The following is a 12,744-nucleotide window of genomic DNA, read 5'->3' as shown; positions in this document are numbered from 1 at the left end:
AGCCCCCTTGCCATCAACAGCAGAGGAAGGTTCAATGTCTAACTTACTGGTTAATTATTAGTGCCTTGTCTGATTAAATCCTCTTCAATTTATTTATTTATTTATTTTTTAGGAAAGCTAACCTGTGCTATGTCCTCCAGGCCAGCACCAACACTCTGCTGATGAGAGCAGCAATCTGATATGTTAGACAAGAAAGCACTGAATTGAATCACCTTGTGGTCCACACCATGGTCTTTCCTGTCACCCAGGCTCACAGCCTTACCTTCTGAGCAGTGTTAAATTCTCTTTGGCCAACAATACCACACTTTCTCTGTGCTCCCCGTTTTTACCCACACGTGGTCCACCATCTTATAACTTAAATTTTCAAAAGCAGCAGCATTCCTTCTTGCCTGTCTCACTCGAGCTGGTCCATGAAGGAGACTTCTGCAAGGCAGTCTACAAATTAGTCTGGTCCTCACTGCTCATCTCCGCTTCTGAGGAGTTTGTTTCTCTGCTTTTTTATGGTAAAGCGCTTTGAGGTCAAAAGTCTCTCTTAAAAAACAAACAAACAAAAACCCTTCACGCAAATTGAACAGAACTCTGCGTATATGATACCAGAGGGCTGTGTCAGCAGAACATTCCCACTGAGTTATAGTTGTGCCTCTGTGATAAAACAGAATCATCGAATCAGTTAGGTTGGAGACCTCCAAGATATCTTAATCACCACCGTGACTCATGAAATCTCACAGCTTAAGCCATGAACTCAGGTGTCCTGAACTACAGTGACTATATTCATACATGAAACCACTCCATGAACTCAGGTGTCCTGAACTACGGCGACTACATCCATACGTGAAACCATTCCTTCTGACTTTGAATCCTTCCTAGTGACTGCACATCAGCTAGTACTGGAAAAGGCTTTGACGCACACAAAGCAGCCATTCCTTTCCCAGCTCTTATGTTAAGAAATACCATGTATGCTCCTGAGATGTGTTTTGGGAAACACTGATACCTCTGATGGATCCATGTAAAAGGTGGATGTGCCCTCCGAGATGTAGTTACTGTTACAGGTTTTCAACTACCTCATTCAGGTAAGGTGACATGCTGCTGCCAGCTTTTCAGATATTACATTCTCCTGTCATCCTCACAGACTGTTACTGCCAAGATGGGCAGACAACTCTGAACCCAAATCTGAAGTTTTATACTTTGCAAGAATTTCTCTGCTGTCAGGGGGATTCTCTTCAGCTTTGTGCATCTTCTAGAGAACACCAAGGAGCAAGATTAAAGGTCCGTTATCGCTGGGTCTCTACTCTCCCGATGGACCTCTCTGACACCGTTCAGATATTTTCTTGGGTATTTTGCGAGGTAACTGAAAGGAGTCCAAGGCTTCAGTTCTGACTATCCAGCAGTAACTCCACAAGCTCTTTCCCCCGAGTGCTGTCTGAAGAATAAACATATGGTTTGTGCTTCGTGTTACCTGGAAACTCCCTGAGAAAAGCCCCTTGGCTTCCCAAGGAATCTCACCATCTACCCACCCTCACCCTCAAGCACTCTCTCTCTGTAGCGCAGGTTGGCTCCCAACTAGCTCACCTAACCAGTCAGGTTGGTAGATGCTTCTTCCCATTGTTTACCTCACGTATTCATCGCCTCTGCGTATCAACAGATGGCTTTGTTGCGCTTCTCTTTACCTGGCAGCTGCTGGATTTCTAAATCCCAACTATCCATCACAGCAGGCACTGTTTTCCAGCTGTGGCTATGATGTTTCCCTCCCTGGCATTCTAGATTGTAGATGTGATTGTTTTCTCCTTTGGTGCGGCCGGAGGCTGACTAATTCTGACACTTATCTCTGTTCTGCTGCCCTCAGACCTAGCTCTCCTGACGCATGACTAGGGTTTTAGTTACACTTTTAGCTTGGTGTTTATTTGCTGTTACCTTGCCCTTGGTAAATGTTTGTGTCTCCTGTACAAACTGCCTCATGTTACACAGATGAGCTCATGTGGACTTCTCCATTCACAGTATCTATCTAGAACTGACACCAAAGCATAATGTACTGAACTATGCGAAATAGATCACACTTCTATTTGTAAAATTAAATTTGTAAAATTAAATTAAAAAGAAAAAACAACACGGCAAGAGGGGAGCAGCTGCAGTGTTTATTTGACGATCACATGCAGTGCTACACACAAGTCGTTCTCCTCTATGTGCTCAGCTCCCTTCCTCCCCAAGTGTTGCTGAGCAGCTTGTTGCCACAACGTCCAGGAATGAGTCCTTTTATTTAAAATGGCCAACGCCAAGTTTCCAGCCAGGCCAGGGGCTGATCACTCAGGGGAAACCAAGGGAAGAGACGTCAGGCTTTGTCACCTAGTTTGCGTCCTCTGCAGCCTGAGGACGGAAGCGGTACACATCTGTCCATGTGGCAGGGAAGACCCTGGAGTCTCATCGCTCTTGTCCCAGCACAGTTCCTTCCACTACAGGATGTTCTTTGCAATTGCGTTCAGGGTCCTCACTTTGGCCACATCTGCCACCTTTATGGAGTATTCAGGGGCAGAGAAGGATGCTCCCATGGCAACGTTTGGATTTCTGTAAGGAAAATGACTGGTTACTAGCTGCAGATGATACAGATGAGTAAGGCACGTTAACGAAAACCATTTCCCCCAGTGTCAGCAGTAGCCAGAATACCTGCTGGTGCCCCCCAGACCAAAGATGAGAGACAGTGACAGAACCAAGAATAATTCAAAGGACAGAAAAAACAGCACCTACAGAAACTCAGTGCAGACCTGTGGTCAAACGTAAACCATTCCTCACTGTGCATAGCGGTGTCTCCCGCAGGCCTCCCAAAAGCCACACACAGCAGTTTTACAGGTCAAAGACAACTACACCAGAACCTGCCTTCCCAAGCACACGCACATTCACGAACCCTAGGGTAGCAGTAGCAGAGGAAATGCCCCAAGGATCTGGTTGTGCTTGGAGCTTGAGTCCAAACGATGAGCAGCGCTGGATTCACACGCTGCAGAACACAGAGCCAGGCATCACGATCCCAACCACAAGAACATAATTAGCACCCAGAAAGCTGTTTGAATTTATACCCGTTCTACAAACTTATATTCACATGAATCCAGCTTTTCCCTTACACAGGATTGCTAGGAAATAGTAAAAAAATAACCAGTTACCTGAACTTCATCCCTGAGTCCCGGGCTGAGCGAGCAGAGCAGTGAAACTCAGAAACAGTAGAGCCTTCCAGAATCCTCTGCAGGTTGCGCTCCGTGATGCCACCCCCTGGTGGGAAGAATCCCCGTTTATGTCACATCCAGCACCGAAAGCACCGCCACAAACCCGACATCACCCCTGGGATCTACCTGCTAAGGGATCGGTGCCATCTGCACAGAGGGGGAAAAGAGCCCTTGGGACAACGGAGACCCTGGCACTTGTAAAGAGATGGGAGAAGCCGTGGCTCACGCCCTCCCACAGATCTAGAACTGTCCCCAGATCCCCCGGTGAGCAGCAGCTGCAGGCTCTGAAGGGCTTTACTCACACCAGGGCAGGAGCACCTCCCTGCTGGGGACCTGGCTCACAAAGCCCCGTGAGACAGCACAACCCAGGGCAAGAGGCTAAGGAATGGGAGCCAGAGAAAACCAGACCTGTTACAGATAAGAGGAAAAAAAAATAAAAAAAAAATTACCTGGCACCACCACAATTCTGCCCTTTGCCTGAAAGAAGAGTAACACATTAGTGATACTGCCCCAGCACTACGTCCCCACGTGCCATTATGTGGTGGCAATGAAAGCTTGTGTACCGCGCCCTCAGAAAGCTCACGAGTGCCACTATAGCTTATGATTCACGTACTCTCGCCCATCTTTTTTGTCCTATTCCCATTTTGACAAAGAAAAGCAGAAAAGACTTCCAGCTACGGCAACTTGTCACCACTTCCCATTGCCTCTCTCTCTCACCTGACTACCTCTCATAAACACATTGCATTTTCCTAACAGGAACTGAGACGCCGCAGAAGAGCCCTCACACTGCTCTCTGTGCGAGTTAACCACAGCAGCGGCTCCCCAGCCAGGTTCCTAAGCATCAGAGCCCTGAAGGGCAGCTCACATGGGCGCTCTTGCCCCAAAGTTGGGATCAACTTGGAGACAAAGCCCTGTCCTGAAAATAACTCTTACCTCCCGCCTCTGACTTCAGGAGCAAGAACAGCCCAGTCAGCCCTTGCTGCAGGAGACCTCAGGGATCCAACCCGCAGGGACTTGGGAAAACAGACTAAAGCCAAACCAGAGGTGGGGGGAAAGAGCTCCTGGACAGCAGCTCCCTCACAGAAATGAGGGTTACCACAAAGGAGCTGCCTCCAGGCAATGCCCAAGAAGCAGCCACGGTGACCCAGGGGAGCAGAGGGAACACTTACCTGCTCTGCAAGTTTCTTAATCAAAGACAATCCTTCCAGCGCTGAGCTGTCACAGCCGCTGGTCAGCACACGCTCGAACCCCAGAGAAATCAGGGTCTCCAGTGCCACCTGAGGGTCATGCACCATGTCGAAGGCTAAGAGACCAACGGAACAGCTCAGAAATCACTCAGCTCATTGCTCAAACCCTGCTCCCGCCCCCCACCCGAGGGAAAAGGAGATGGGAAGGGCCCTTCTCCAAGCTCGCCACCGCTGCGAGGAGGCACAGCTCCTGGCCCTGACATCGCCCTCGCGGCAACAGCAGGGCTGCAGTGCTCAGCTCCTTGAACCTTTCAACATTTCCTCCCTACACAGGGCAGTGACACGGCCACCAGGCCTGGACCCCCTGGACCTTCTCCCTCCTGGGCAAAGGGCACAGCCACAGCGTACTCTCGCAAAGCACACGCAGCTTTCCCCCGCCTCCAAAGGAAGACCAAGAGCCACTAAGCCCAGCTACCGCCCAGCCCCACCTTCCCCCATCAGCAGGGCAGAGGCTGGTCCATGATAGGGCCCCGTGCTGGTGACTCACCTCGATGAAACGTGACAGGCAGGGGACGGCAAACAGCTGCAATAAGAAGGCACACGGTCAGTCTGGGCTGCTAGAGAGGGTCCCTTGTGCTAGAACCAGAAAAGTACATAAAGTAAAAGAGGCAAAAGGCTTCTCGGGCTGTTTCTGGGGAGCTCAGAACGCTCCCAGCAGTTGCTGGGAACGACACAGCTACAGCTGCTCCTCTTTCTGCAGGTTCTCTGGTTGGGAAAAAATCCTCTACTCTTGCCAGAGATGTCTTTCTCTGCAGGAACAAAGTACGGAAGTTGTCTCATCTACCAGGGAAAAGGCACAGGACTGATGCTATTTGAAAGCAGGAAATAGGATTTGCCCCATTTCTTTCATTACCTCTAATTTCTGTTCTAAAACAGTCCATAACGAATTCTGCCGGTAGTGCTCAGCATTAACAATTTACTGGGCAGAGATTATCTGTTTCTACAAAAAGAAGTCCGACTGCCTCTTGCCCTGAAAACACTGGACCCAGCAGAGCACCTCACTGCTTTATCGGATGCTGCTGTACTCCGTCCAGTACATCCATGTGCACGCAGGAATCTCAGTTCCACGTTGTCAGAGAAAGGCTCAGCACTCTTTAGCTCAGGATATAGCTGATGGAAAAGACGCGGAAGCAAATTCCTCTCTTGCTATACGCTGAGAGTCTGGCCTAACAGTTTGTCACAGGGCATCAGGATAAGAACAACGGGCAAAGAAAATGGGAGGGAATCCAACACTTTAAGCCTCTGATCCCCCAAAGCACTTCACCTAATTCTCTCTCCTTCTGAAGCCATACATTTCTGTTCCAAGTGGCCCCAAACTCAGTGAGAGCTGCCTGGGGCAGTGGCCCTTGATCTGCCATACTTCTTGCCTGTTTAACATGTTGCATGTACGACAACACACGACACTTGTAAAAGGGGGAGAGAAAGGCAAGGACACAGACAAAGCCTGCAGACCGAGGCACTTACACAGAGCTTTCCACAGCATCGCAGAGAGCAGCACAGAACTACACTGCCTGCTCACGACGGCATCCCACCGAGCCCAGCGTTCACAGGCAAGGATGCTCTTACCCAGCAACGCCGTGCAGAGCTCCGTATCGATGCGCCCATCCTCGGTGAGAGCCCCGAACACCAGCCCGTCAGCCCCGTGCAGCTTGGCCAGGCGGATGTCAGCCTTCATCACCTCCACCTCCCGGTCTGAGTAGAGAAAATCCCCGCCGCGGGGCCGGATCATGACGAACACCGGGACCCGCACGCACTGCTTCACCACCTGCAGGAGGCCTGGCGGGGACAGAGAGAGACGGGAGAGAGGGGAAAGAGAGAGAAGGTGGGTTAGGGAGGGGGTGCTGGCTGAGCTGAAGGGGCCGGGGAGGGCACGGGGGAGCGGGTACCAGGGGGAACGGGCACAGGGGGAGTGGGGAACCGGGGGAGGACGGAGCCGGGGGAGGACAGAGCCAGGGAAGGGGGGAACCGGGGAAGGGGGGAGCCGGGGGAAGGGGAACCGGGGGAGCGGGGAGCTGCGGGGGTCCGTGTTGGGGCACAGGGTCTCACCCATGCTCGGCGTGGTTCCTCCCTCGACGAGGCCCGCGCACAGCTCGATCCGGCCGGCACCTGCGGAGGGGCGGTCGCAGCGGGTCACACCGGGCCCCGGCTCTCCCCGCACCCCCCCCCCCCACCACCACCACCCGGTGCCTCACCTCCGCGCTCCGCGTTGACGGCCGACTCCACCGAGTCCACGCACACCTCCATGAGGAAGCCATCCTCCATGCCTGCGGGGCGGCACCGGAGCCGTCAGCCCGTGCCGCGCCATGGCGGCGTCCGCCCTGCCGCTAGGCCTCCCGCCGCGCTTCCGCTTCCGCCTCCTCCGCTTCCGCTTCCGGCCTCGCCCCCTCGCGGCACGGGCCCGCGCCGGAGGGCGCGGGCCCGTGCCGCGAGGGGGCGAGGCCGGAGCGAGCGCGCGCGCGCGCGCGGCGGGGGAAAGCCCCGCCCCCTCCCCCACAAGCCCCGCCCACCTCCCCCGGCCCCGCCCCCGCCTCGCCCCGCGCCCTCCCCTCACCTGCGCTGGCGGCGCGCGGGGGTCGCTGCTGGCTCTGGGTCACGTGCCGCGGGATCGTCATGGTGACGCCCAGGTGACGGCCGGAAGCGCTCGCCACGGCTTCCGGTGCCGCCGCCACCACTTCCGGGGTCGCTCGGGATGCTGCGGGTGCTGCGCGGCGCCGGAGCCGGGGCCGGGGCGCGGCTGCTGGGCCCGGGATGGGGCGGGGGCGGGACCCGGGCACGGCTCCGGCTCTTCGGCCTCCAGCAGCGGCCGTCGCCGCCGCCCGCCCCGGTCCCGGCCGCCGTGGGGCGGTGGCTGCTCGCCTGTAGTGGGGCCGTGGCCGGAGCCGTGGTGCTGGGCGGCGTCACCAGGTGAGGGCGGCCCGGCCGGGGGGGGGGGGTGGGGGGGCGGTGAGCGCCGCCAGGCGTGAGGTGGGAGCGTCTCGTGTCCCTCCATCCCTGGCTGTAAGGGGATAGGGGCGAGGGTGCCAGCTGGGAATCGCTTACAGGCGTTTCGGGGCGTCCTTGCCCGGCTCTGTCAGTGCTGCCTGCTACAGCCAGCGGCTGTCGGTAACCTAACGCACAGGGAGTGACCCGTGTCTGCTCGCAGGCTGACGGAGTCCGGCCTTTCCATGGTCGACTGGCACCTGGTGAAGGAGATGAAACCCCCGAGGACGCAGCAGGAGTGGGAAGCGGAGTTCCGGAAGTACCAGCAGTTCCCCGAGTTCAGAATGTGAGCGCTTGGAGGCTGGGTGGGGCTGGGAGCGTCGCTCCCGTGGCCGTGCAACACTGGGAGCTCTCACGAGAACAGAAACGCCCTCTAATACCACCAGCAAGGCGAGCGGAGCGCGTCTGGTGGTGGCCACGTGCAGTCACCCTCCTTCAGTGTCACCTCCTTTTCTAGAGGAAGGTGACCCCTCATCGCGGGAAGCAGGACAGTGCCACCACATTAAGCAGTTCTTTGTTCTGACCCCCCTAACAGCCTGAATCATGACATGACGCTGACGGAGTTCAAGTTCATTTGGTACATGGAGTACTCGCATCGCATGTGGGGCCGCGTCGTGGGCTTGGCCTACATCCTGCCAGCTGCATACTTCTGGAGGAAGGGCTGGCTCAGCCGCCCCATGAAGGGCTGCGTTCTTGCGCTCTGCGGGCTCGTGTGCTTCCAGGTGAGCGCTCTGCAGCCGCGGGGAATAGCTGTGGTATCTCCTCTGGACGTTTCCTGACTGAGCATAGTCAAAACACCGGGATTCATGAAAGACTTTGGGGGGAGGAGGGGGTCAGTGCTGGTAAGGTGGTTCAAGATGGAAGAAACAAGTTATCTTATCCCTAACGTTTCTCTGGCTTTCTGTTTTATGGGATGGGGGAGCTGGCTCTCACCCTCTGTTGCTTTGCCAGGGACTGCTGGGGTGGTACATGGTCAAGAGCGGACTGGAAGAAAAGCCAGATTCCTACGACATTCCTCGGGTCAGCCAGTACCGCCTCGCAGCACATCTCGGCTCCGCGCTGGTTCTTTACTCTGCCAGTCTGTGGACGGGGCTCTCTTTGCTGCTGCCGCAACACCAGGTACGAGGCGGTGCCTCAGGAGCCGAGGGCACAGCCTAGCGTCCCATTTGGAGGGTGGGGGTGTGAGGTAAAGGAAAGGGTGTGGAGAGCGCTGGCTACTTCCATTTTATCCCGTTCCTGGAAGCTCGTAGAAAGGATATTTGGTAACAGTTACGGGACGTTGCGTTTGACTTGTACTGCTGTACTCACACTCAGCAGTGACTAGTCTCAGAGTTCGTGCAAGTTCAGGCAGGAGCCAGGAGATTAAATGACTTGTGCTAACGCTTGTCCAGTGGCCGCTTCAGTTTCTGCACGAGGTTGGACTTGATTACTTGTGGTTTTGAGGAACCACTGAAGTGTGGCTGTGCTGTGCGCTGCCCTCTGTATCCCTCCTGTAAAATACACGCCAACCTGTCTGCCTGTATGTGCAATGAAAGCTTTCCTCACTTGCTGCAAACAGCACTGGAAATACTTCCCTTGAGTTCTTTTCGCTTTGTTTTACAGTTACCTGAGACCCGTCAGCTCCTGCGCCTGAGGCACTTTGCTCATGGCACTACAGCTCTCGTTTTCCTTACGGCCCTTTCAGGTAAGGCTGTTTCACACCGCTGTCCCATCCGTGGCTCGCTTCTCTCTGCCTTGTTTTCCTTCTGGTCTGGTGGGGACTGCGAGAAACCGCGCTGTGTTCTGTGGGAAAACTTCCTTTCAGGGAGCTCACATTCAAAAACGTGCCGTACTGGGAAGTTCTGAGCAGTCAGAGACGTGCCGCACAGCCCGCGTGCTGTTGTGTGATCTCTGGATGCTTCCCAGAGAAATTCAGGACCGAGCTGAGTTCCTGAGTCAGGCTGCATTTAAGAGCTGTGCCCGGGGTGCCGTCTTGTACCTCGTCCAGTAGCCTTGTTCTCTGCTCTGGAATTGCAGGTGCCTTCGTGGCAGGGCTGGACGCTGGCCTTGTGTACAATTCCTTCCCCAAAATGGGGGAACGCTGGATCCCAGACGACCTTCTTGCCTTCTCCCCCACGCTGAGAAATATCTTTGAGAATCCTACAACCGTACAGTTTGACCACAGGATCTTGGTAAGTGCCATCTTCCTGCTATGTCTGCTTCCTCCCGGTTGCTTCCTACAGCCACGTTGTCCTCTTCGGGCTGTGCTTCTGTCAGTGTGAGTGATATCCAGGGCGCCCTAAGGTCCTGAGAGCTTTGTCACCAACTTGCTTCCGAAGAAAGAGGGAGGTTAGCGCTTGTTTGTTTTTTTCCAATGTGGTCTCCTTCCTTAAGGATGTCTTCCTGCCCAAGTTACAGGCGTCATTTCTTTGTGTCTCCTTTTCCATGACATGAGCTGCAGATCAGGGTAGCCCTCGCTGCGGAAATGTCTGCGGTTGTTGTGTTGAAATAAAACTTGGAAATCTCGCTACTGAGTGGTGTCTGCTTCCTCTAGCATTTCTGAAGTTCCTTTACACCAACAGTGCCTTGTGGGGAAAAAAACTCAGAGCAATTTGGATATCAAGTAACACTGCTGGCGTTACTGTGGGCTAAGCCATTGCTAAGACTGAAAGGAAGGATTAAGTGATTTAGAAGAAGAATCATCTGGTGTGACATTTGCGATGAGATAATGCTGGGGAACTCTGGCTGAGTGGTGAAAACAAGATCAGTTTTCCAGCTGACAGCTTCCACCTTTAATTGTCAAGGCGACAGGTGGAGAGAGGGCAAAAATAATTCCTAATGCATTGAAGAAATGAGGAAAAGCCATTGGGAAGTAAAGCGTTAATTCAGAGAAAATGGAACTCTCCATAACTTGGGTTAAATTTCAGGGTTAACCTGGGGAGTGGGGCATGGGAACTCCAGGATTTGGTGGTGGCTGTGAACTGTTCCTACAGTTAGACAGTGATCACAGAATGTATTTTATGGAAGGTGCAGCTATAGGAATCTGCGCCCCTTTCCTTGGGGCTTCTTTCAAAAGGCAGTTGTTTCTCCTTCCCACTACAACCTCGTTTCCCTCTTCAGGGAGTTGCCACAGTCACAGCCATCACGGCGCTGTACCTCTTCTCGCGGAAGATCCCGCTCCCTCGCAGGACCAGGATGGCAGCGGCTTCCTTATTGGCTGTGGCTTGCATGCAGGTACTTTTTACTTTATTTCCTTTGCAAAACATTGTCAGGACAGACCCTTCCTAATCGTGGAAGCGGTGCAAGATCTTCGCTTGCACGAAGAGCTTGGGGCTGGGAGGCGGCACGGCTTGCTCAGTGATTTAGAGGGTGGGAGGCCTGGCTGGGGGCCTTCCTTTGTGCTGGGCGCTGGGTGCTGCGTCAGCACAGCCGCGCTCACGCTCGTTCCTTCTCGGCAGGTGGGCCTGGGCATCAGCACCCTGCTGCTCTACGTCCCCACGCCGCTGGCCGCCACGCACCAGTCGGGCTCCCTGGCGCTGCTCAGCGCGGCCCTGTGGCTCGCGGCCGAGCTGCGGAGGCTGCCCAAGTGACCGCGGAGGCCGGGAGGCACGGCCTCCACCACCGCGGAGGCCGGGAAGGAGGTCGGGCCGAGTGCCATAAAGGAGCTGCTGCCCCCCCCCAGCCGCTGGTGTCCGCCTGCTTGCGGGGGGGCGAGGGGCGGGAGGGCCGCGCGGCCCCTGCAGAGGCCGAGGGCCGAGGGGAGGCCGAAGGGAGGCCGAAGGGAGGCCGCTGCCTCCGCGGAGGAGTGGGAGGGGGGGGCGGGGCTTCCCCGCGCGTCTCCTCCAATGGGAGGCGGCGGGGCCGTGGCGCGCCGCGCGCCGATTGGCCGCCGGGCTGCGCGGTGGGCGGGGCGCGGAGCGGCGCAGGGCGGCCATGACGGCGCACGGCTTGGCGCTGCCGCTCGTCCTCTTCTCCGCCTTCTGGGGGCTCGTGGGCGTCGGCGCCCCCTGGGTCGTGCCCAAGGGGCCCAACCGCGGGTGGGCGGCGGGCGGGGGGGGGGGGCCGGACCGGGCTGGGGAAGGGGGGGGGGGGGTGGGGGTAACGGGGCCGGGCAGCCCGCGCTGACCGCGCTGTCTCCGCAGGGTGATCATCACCATGCTGGTCACCACCGCCGTGTGCTGCTACCTCTTGTGAGTACCCGGCCCCCCGCCCGGCCTCCCCCCCTCCTGCCTCCCCCTGCCCCCCCGGCCCCGCGCCTCACGGGCCTCGTCCGTCCGCAGCTGGCTGATCGCCATCCTGGCGCAGGCCAACCCCCTCTTCGGGCCGCAGCTGAAGAACGAGACGGTGTGGTACGTGCGCTTCCTCTGGGAGTGAGCCCCGCGCCCCGACGGAGAGCAGCTCCCCCCCCCCCCGTCATCACCGTGAGTGGGCAGGGGCGGCCGACGCGTCCCCAAAACCTCGGGGCCGGGCACTGCGGGTGGGAGCCACGTCGCTTTGTGGGGCCGCGGGGCGCTGAGCGCAGCGTGGGGCTGCGGGATCCCCGCACCCCCACCTGAGCGCTCCCTGAGTGGGCCCAGCTCGGTGCTAACGCCTCCCTTTCTTCCTCCCCCAGCTCCCGCTGCTGCTCCGGCGTCTCCCCTCCTGTCCCAGGCAGCCCCTAGAGGTGCCGGGCCAGAGGCCGGACCCGCGGCCCCAGCACACCCTGAGCTCCGCGCCCCTGCCTGGGATGAGGAGCTCGTGCAGGCAGGAAGCTCCCTGCGGTCAGTCCCCGGCTGCGCCTGGGGTGGGCCCCGCTGAGGGTGGGAGAAGGGAAGGCTGGCACCGCAGGAGGGCGCGGGCTGGCAGGGGTGCGATGCGGGAGGTGCTGGGGTGTCGGGCCGGGGGCTCTGCCTGGCAGCCTGGGGCTAGAGGGGGGCCCTGCCATCATCTCCTGCCCCAGCAGCGAGGGTGCTGCAGTAGTGTCTAGGTACCGCCGTCCCTCCCACCCACGTCCACGTTCCGAGAACTTACGGAGTCGTCCCTTGCCCCTATTTATGAGATATAACTTATCTGTATTTATTTATTTGTCTGTGCTAAGTTAGTGTTGTGGAAATAAATCCTTTTTTCGTAAGTGATGCTGGAAGCAGTCGCTTGCTGCTTGGAGGCAGAGGAAGTCTGGGCTTTGTTCTGATTATCTCCCTTCCCCCGTCACCTCTAACCCTGCTCTTGCAGTGAGAACAAGGCCAGGAGCCTCAGCTGTTGAGGAAAAGGTGGCAGCACGTGAGTGCAGGGCAAATTTTATCCTTGATGCCACCTGTACGGTAGTCCTTTGGGACTGGGGTCACAGATAA

The 12,744-nt window shown here is 56.7% G+C and overlaps 3 protein-coding genes across 4 annotated transcripts; 2 read left to right on the top strand and 1 right to left on the bottom strand.

The window, feature by feature from the left end:
• Nucleotides 1-2,110: 2,110 nt before the first annotated feature.
• On the bottom strand, nt 2,111-7,129 carry CUTC (cutC copper transporter). Its single transcript, XM_067000930.1, has 9 exons — nt 7,008-7,129; nt 6,649-6,720; nt 6,503-6,562; nt 6,023-6,232; nt 4,944-4,979; nt 4,379-4,512; nt 3,659-3,686; nt 3,150-3,255; nt 2,111-2,559 (listed from the first exon to the last, which is right to left on the bottom strand). The coding sequence occupies exons 1-9, from the start codon at nt 7,066-7,068 to the stop codon at nt 2,448-2,450; spliced, it is 819 nt and encodes a 272-aa protein (XP_066857031.1). The 5' UTR covers nt 7,069-7,129; the 3' UTR covers nt 2,111-2,447.
• On the top strand, nt 7,058-11,821 carry COX15 (cytochrome c oxidase assembly homolog COX15). 2 transcript variants are annotated; one of them, XM_067000929.1, is made up of 10 exons: nt 7,058-7,080; nt 7,599-7,721; nt 7,971-8,157; nt 8,387-8,554; nt 9,038-9,119; nt 9,452-9,606; nt 10,535-10,648; nt 10,873-11,055; nt 11,557-11,604; nt 11,695-11,821. In XM_067000929.1, the coding sequence occupies exons 1-8, from the start codon at nt 7,067-7,069 to the stop codon at nt 11,002-11,004; spliced, it is 975 nt and encodes a 324-aa protein (XP_066857030.1). In that variant the 5' UTR covers nt 7,058-7,066; the 3' UTR covers nt 11,005-11,055; nt 11,557-11,604; nt 11,695-11,821. The 2 variants fall into 2 exon arrangements, with proteins under 2 accessions (XP_066857030.1, XP_066857029.1); XM_067000928.1 differs by lacking the exon at nt 7,058-7,080 and adding an exon at nt 7,126-7,360.
• Nucleotides 11,298-12,528, top strand: ATP6V0E2 (ATPase H+ transporting V0 subunit e2). Its single transcript, XM_067000931.1, has 4 exons — nt 11,298-11,451; nt 11,557-11,604; nt 11,695-11,835; nt 12,027-12,528. Exons 1-3 carry the CDS (start codon nt 11,348-11,350, stop codon nt 11,786-11,788), a joined length of 246 nt encoding a protein of 81 aa, XP_066857032.1. The 5' UTR covers nt 11,298-11,347; the 3' UTR covers nt 11,789-11,835; nt 12,027-12,528.
• Nucleotides 12,529-12,744: the final 216 nt, after the last annotated feature.

This window comes from Anser cygnoides, chromosome 7, assembly GCF_040182565.1.
Source record: "Anser cygnoides isolate HZ-2024a breed goose chromosome 7, Taihu_goose_T2T_genome, whole genome shotgun sequence".
Classification (NCBI taxonomy): domain Eukaryota; kingdom Metazoa; phylum Chordata; class Aves; order Anseriformes; family Anatidae; genus Anser; species Anser cygnoides.
The sequence above is the reverse complement of the archived record's forward strand: the minus strand, read 5'-3'. Positions and strand labels throughout refer to the sequence as shown.

Bases quoted from the DNA above. Each gene is read 5' to 3' on its own strand.
- CUTC (XM_067000930.1), bottom strand. From the start codon at position 7,068: ATGACGATCCCGCGGCACGTGACCCAGAGCCAGCAGCGACCCCCGCGC. The intron at 6,721-7,007 runs GTGAGGGGAGGG...GCCGCCCCGCAG, and splicing joins CCCGCGCGCCGCCAGCGCAG to GCATGGAGGATGGCTTCCTC. The intron at 3,256-3,658 runs GTAATTTTTTTT...TCTTCCCACCAG, and splicing joins CAGAATTGTGGTGGTGCCAG to GGGGTGGCATCACGGAGCGC.
- ATP6V0E2 (XM_067000931.1), top strand. From the start codon at position 11,348: ATGACGGCGCACGGCTTGGCGCTGCCGCTCGTCCTCTTCTCCGCCTTC. The intron at 11,452-11,556 runs GTGGGCGGCGGG...CTGTCTCCGCAG, and splicing joins CCCAAGGGGCCCAACCGCGG to GGTGATCATCACCATGCTGG. The intron at 11,605-11,694 runs GTGAGTACCCGG...GTCCGTCCGCAG, and splicing joins GCCGTGTGCTGCTACCTCTT to CTGGCTGATCGCCATCCTGG.
- COX15 (XM_067000928.1), top strand. From the start codon at position 7,146: ATGCTGCGGGTGCTGCGCGGCGCCGGAGCCGGGGCCGGGGCGCGGCTG. The intron at 9,120-9,451 runs GTAAGGCTGTTT...CTGGAATTGCAG, and splicing joins TTTCCTTACGGCCCTTTCAG to GTGCCTTCGTGGCAGGGCTG. The intron at 10,649-10,872 runs GTACTTTTTACT...CCTTCTCGGCAG, and splicing joins TGGCTGTGGCTTGCATGCAG to GTGGGCCTGGGCATCAGCAC.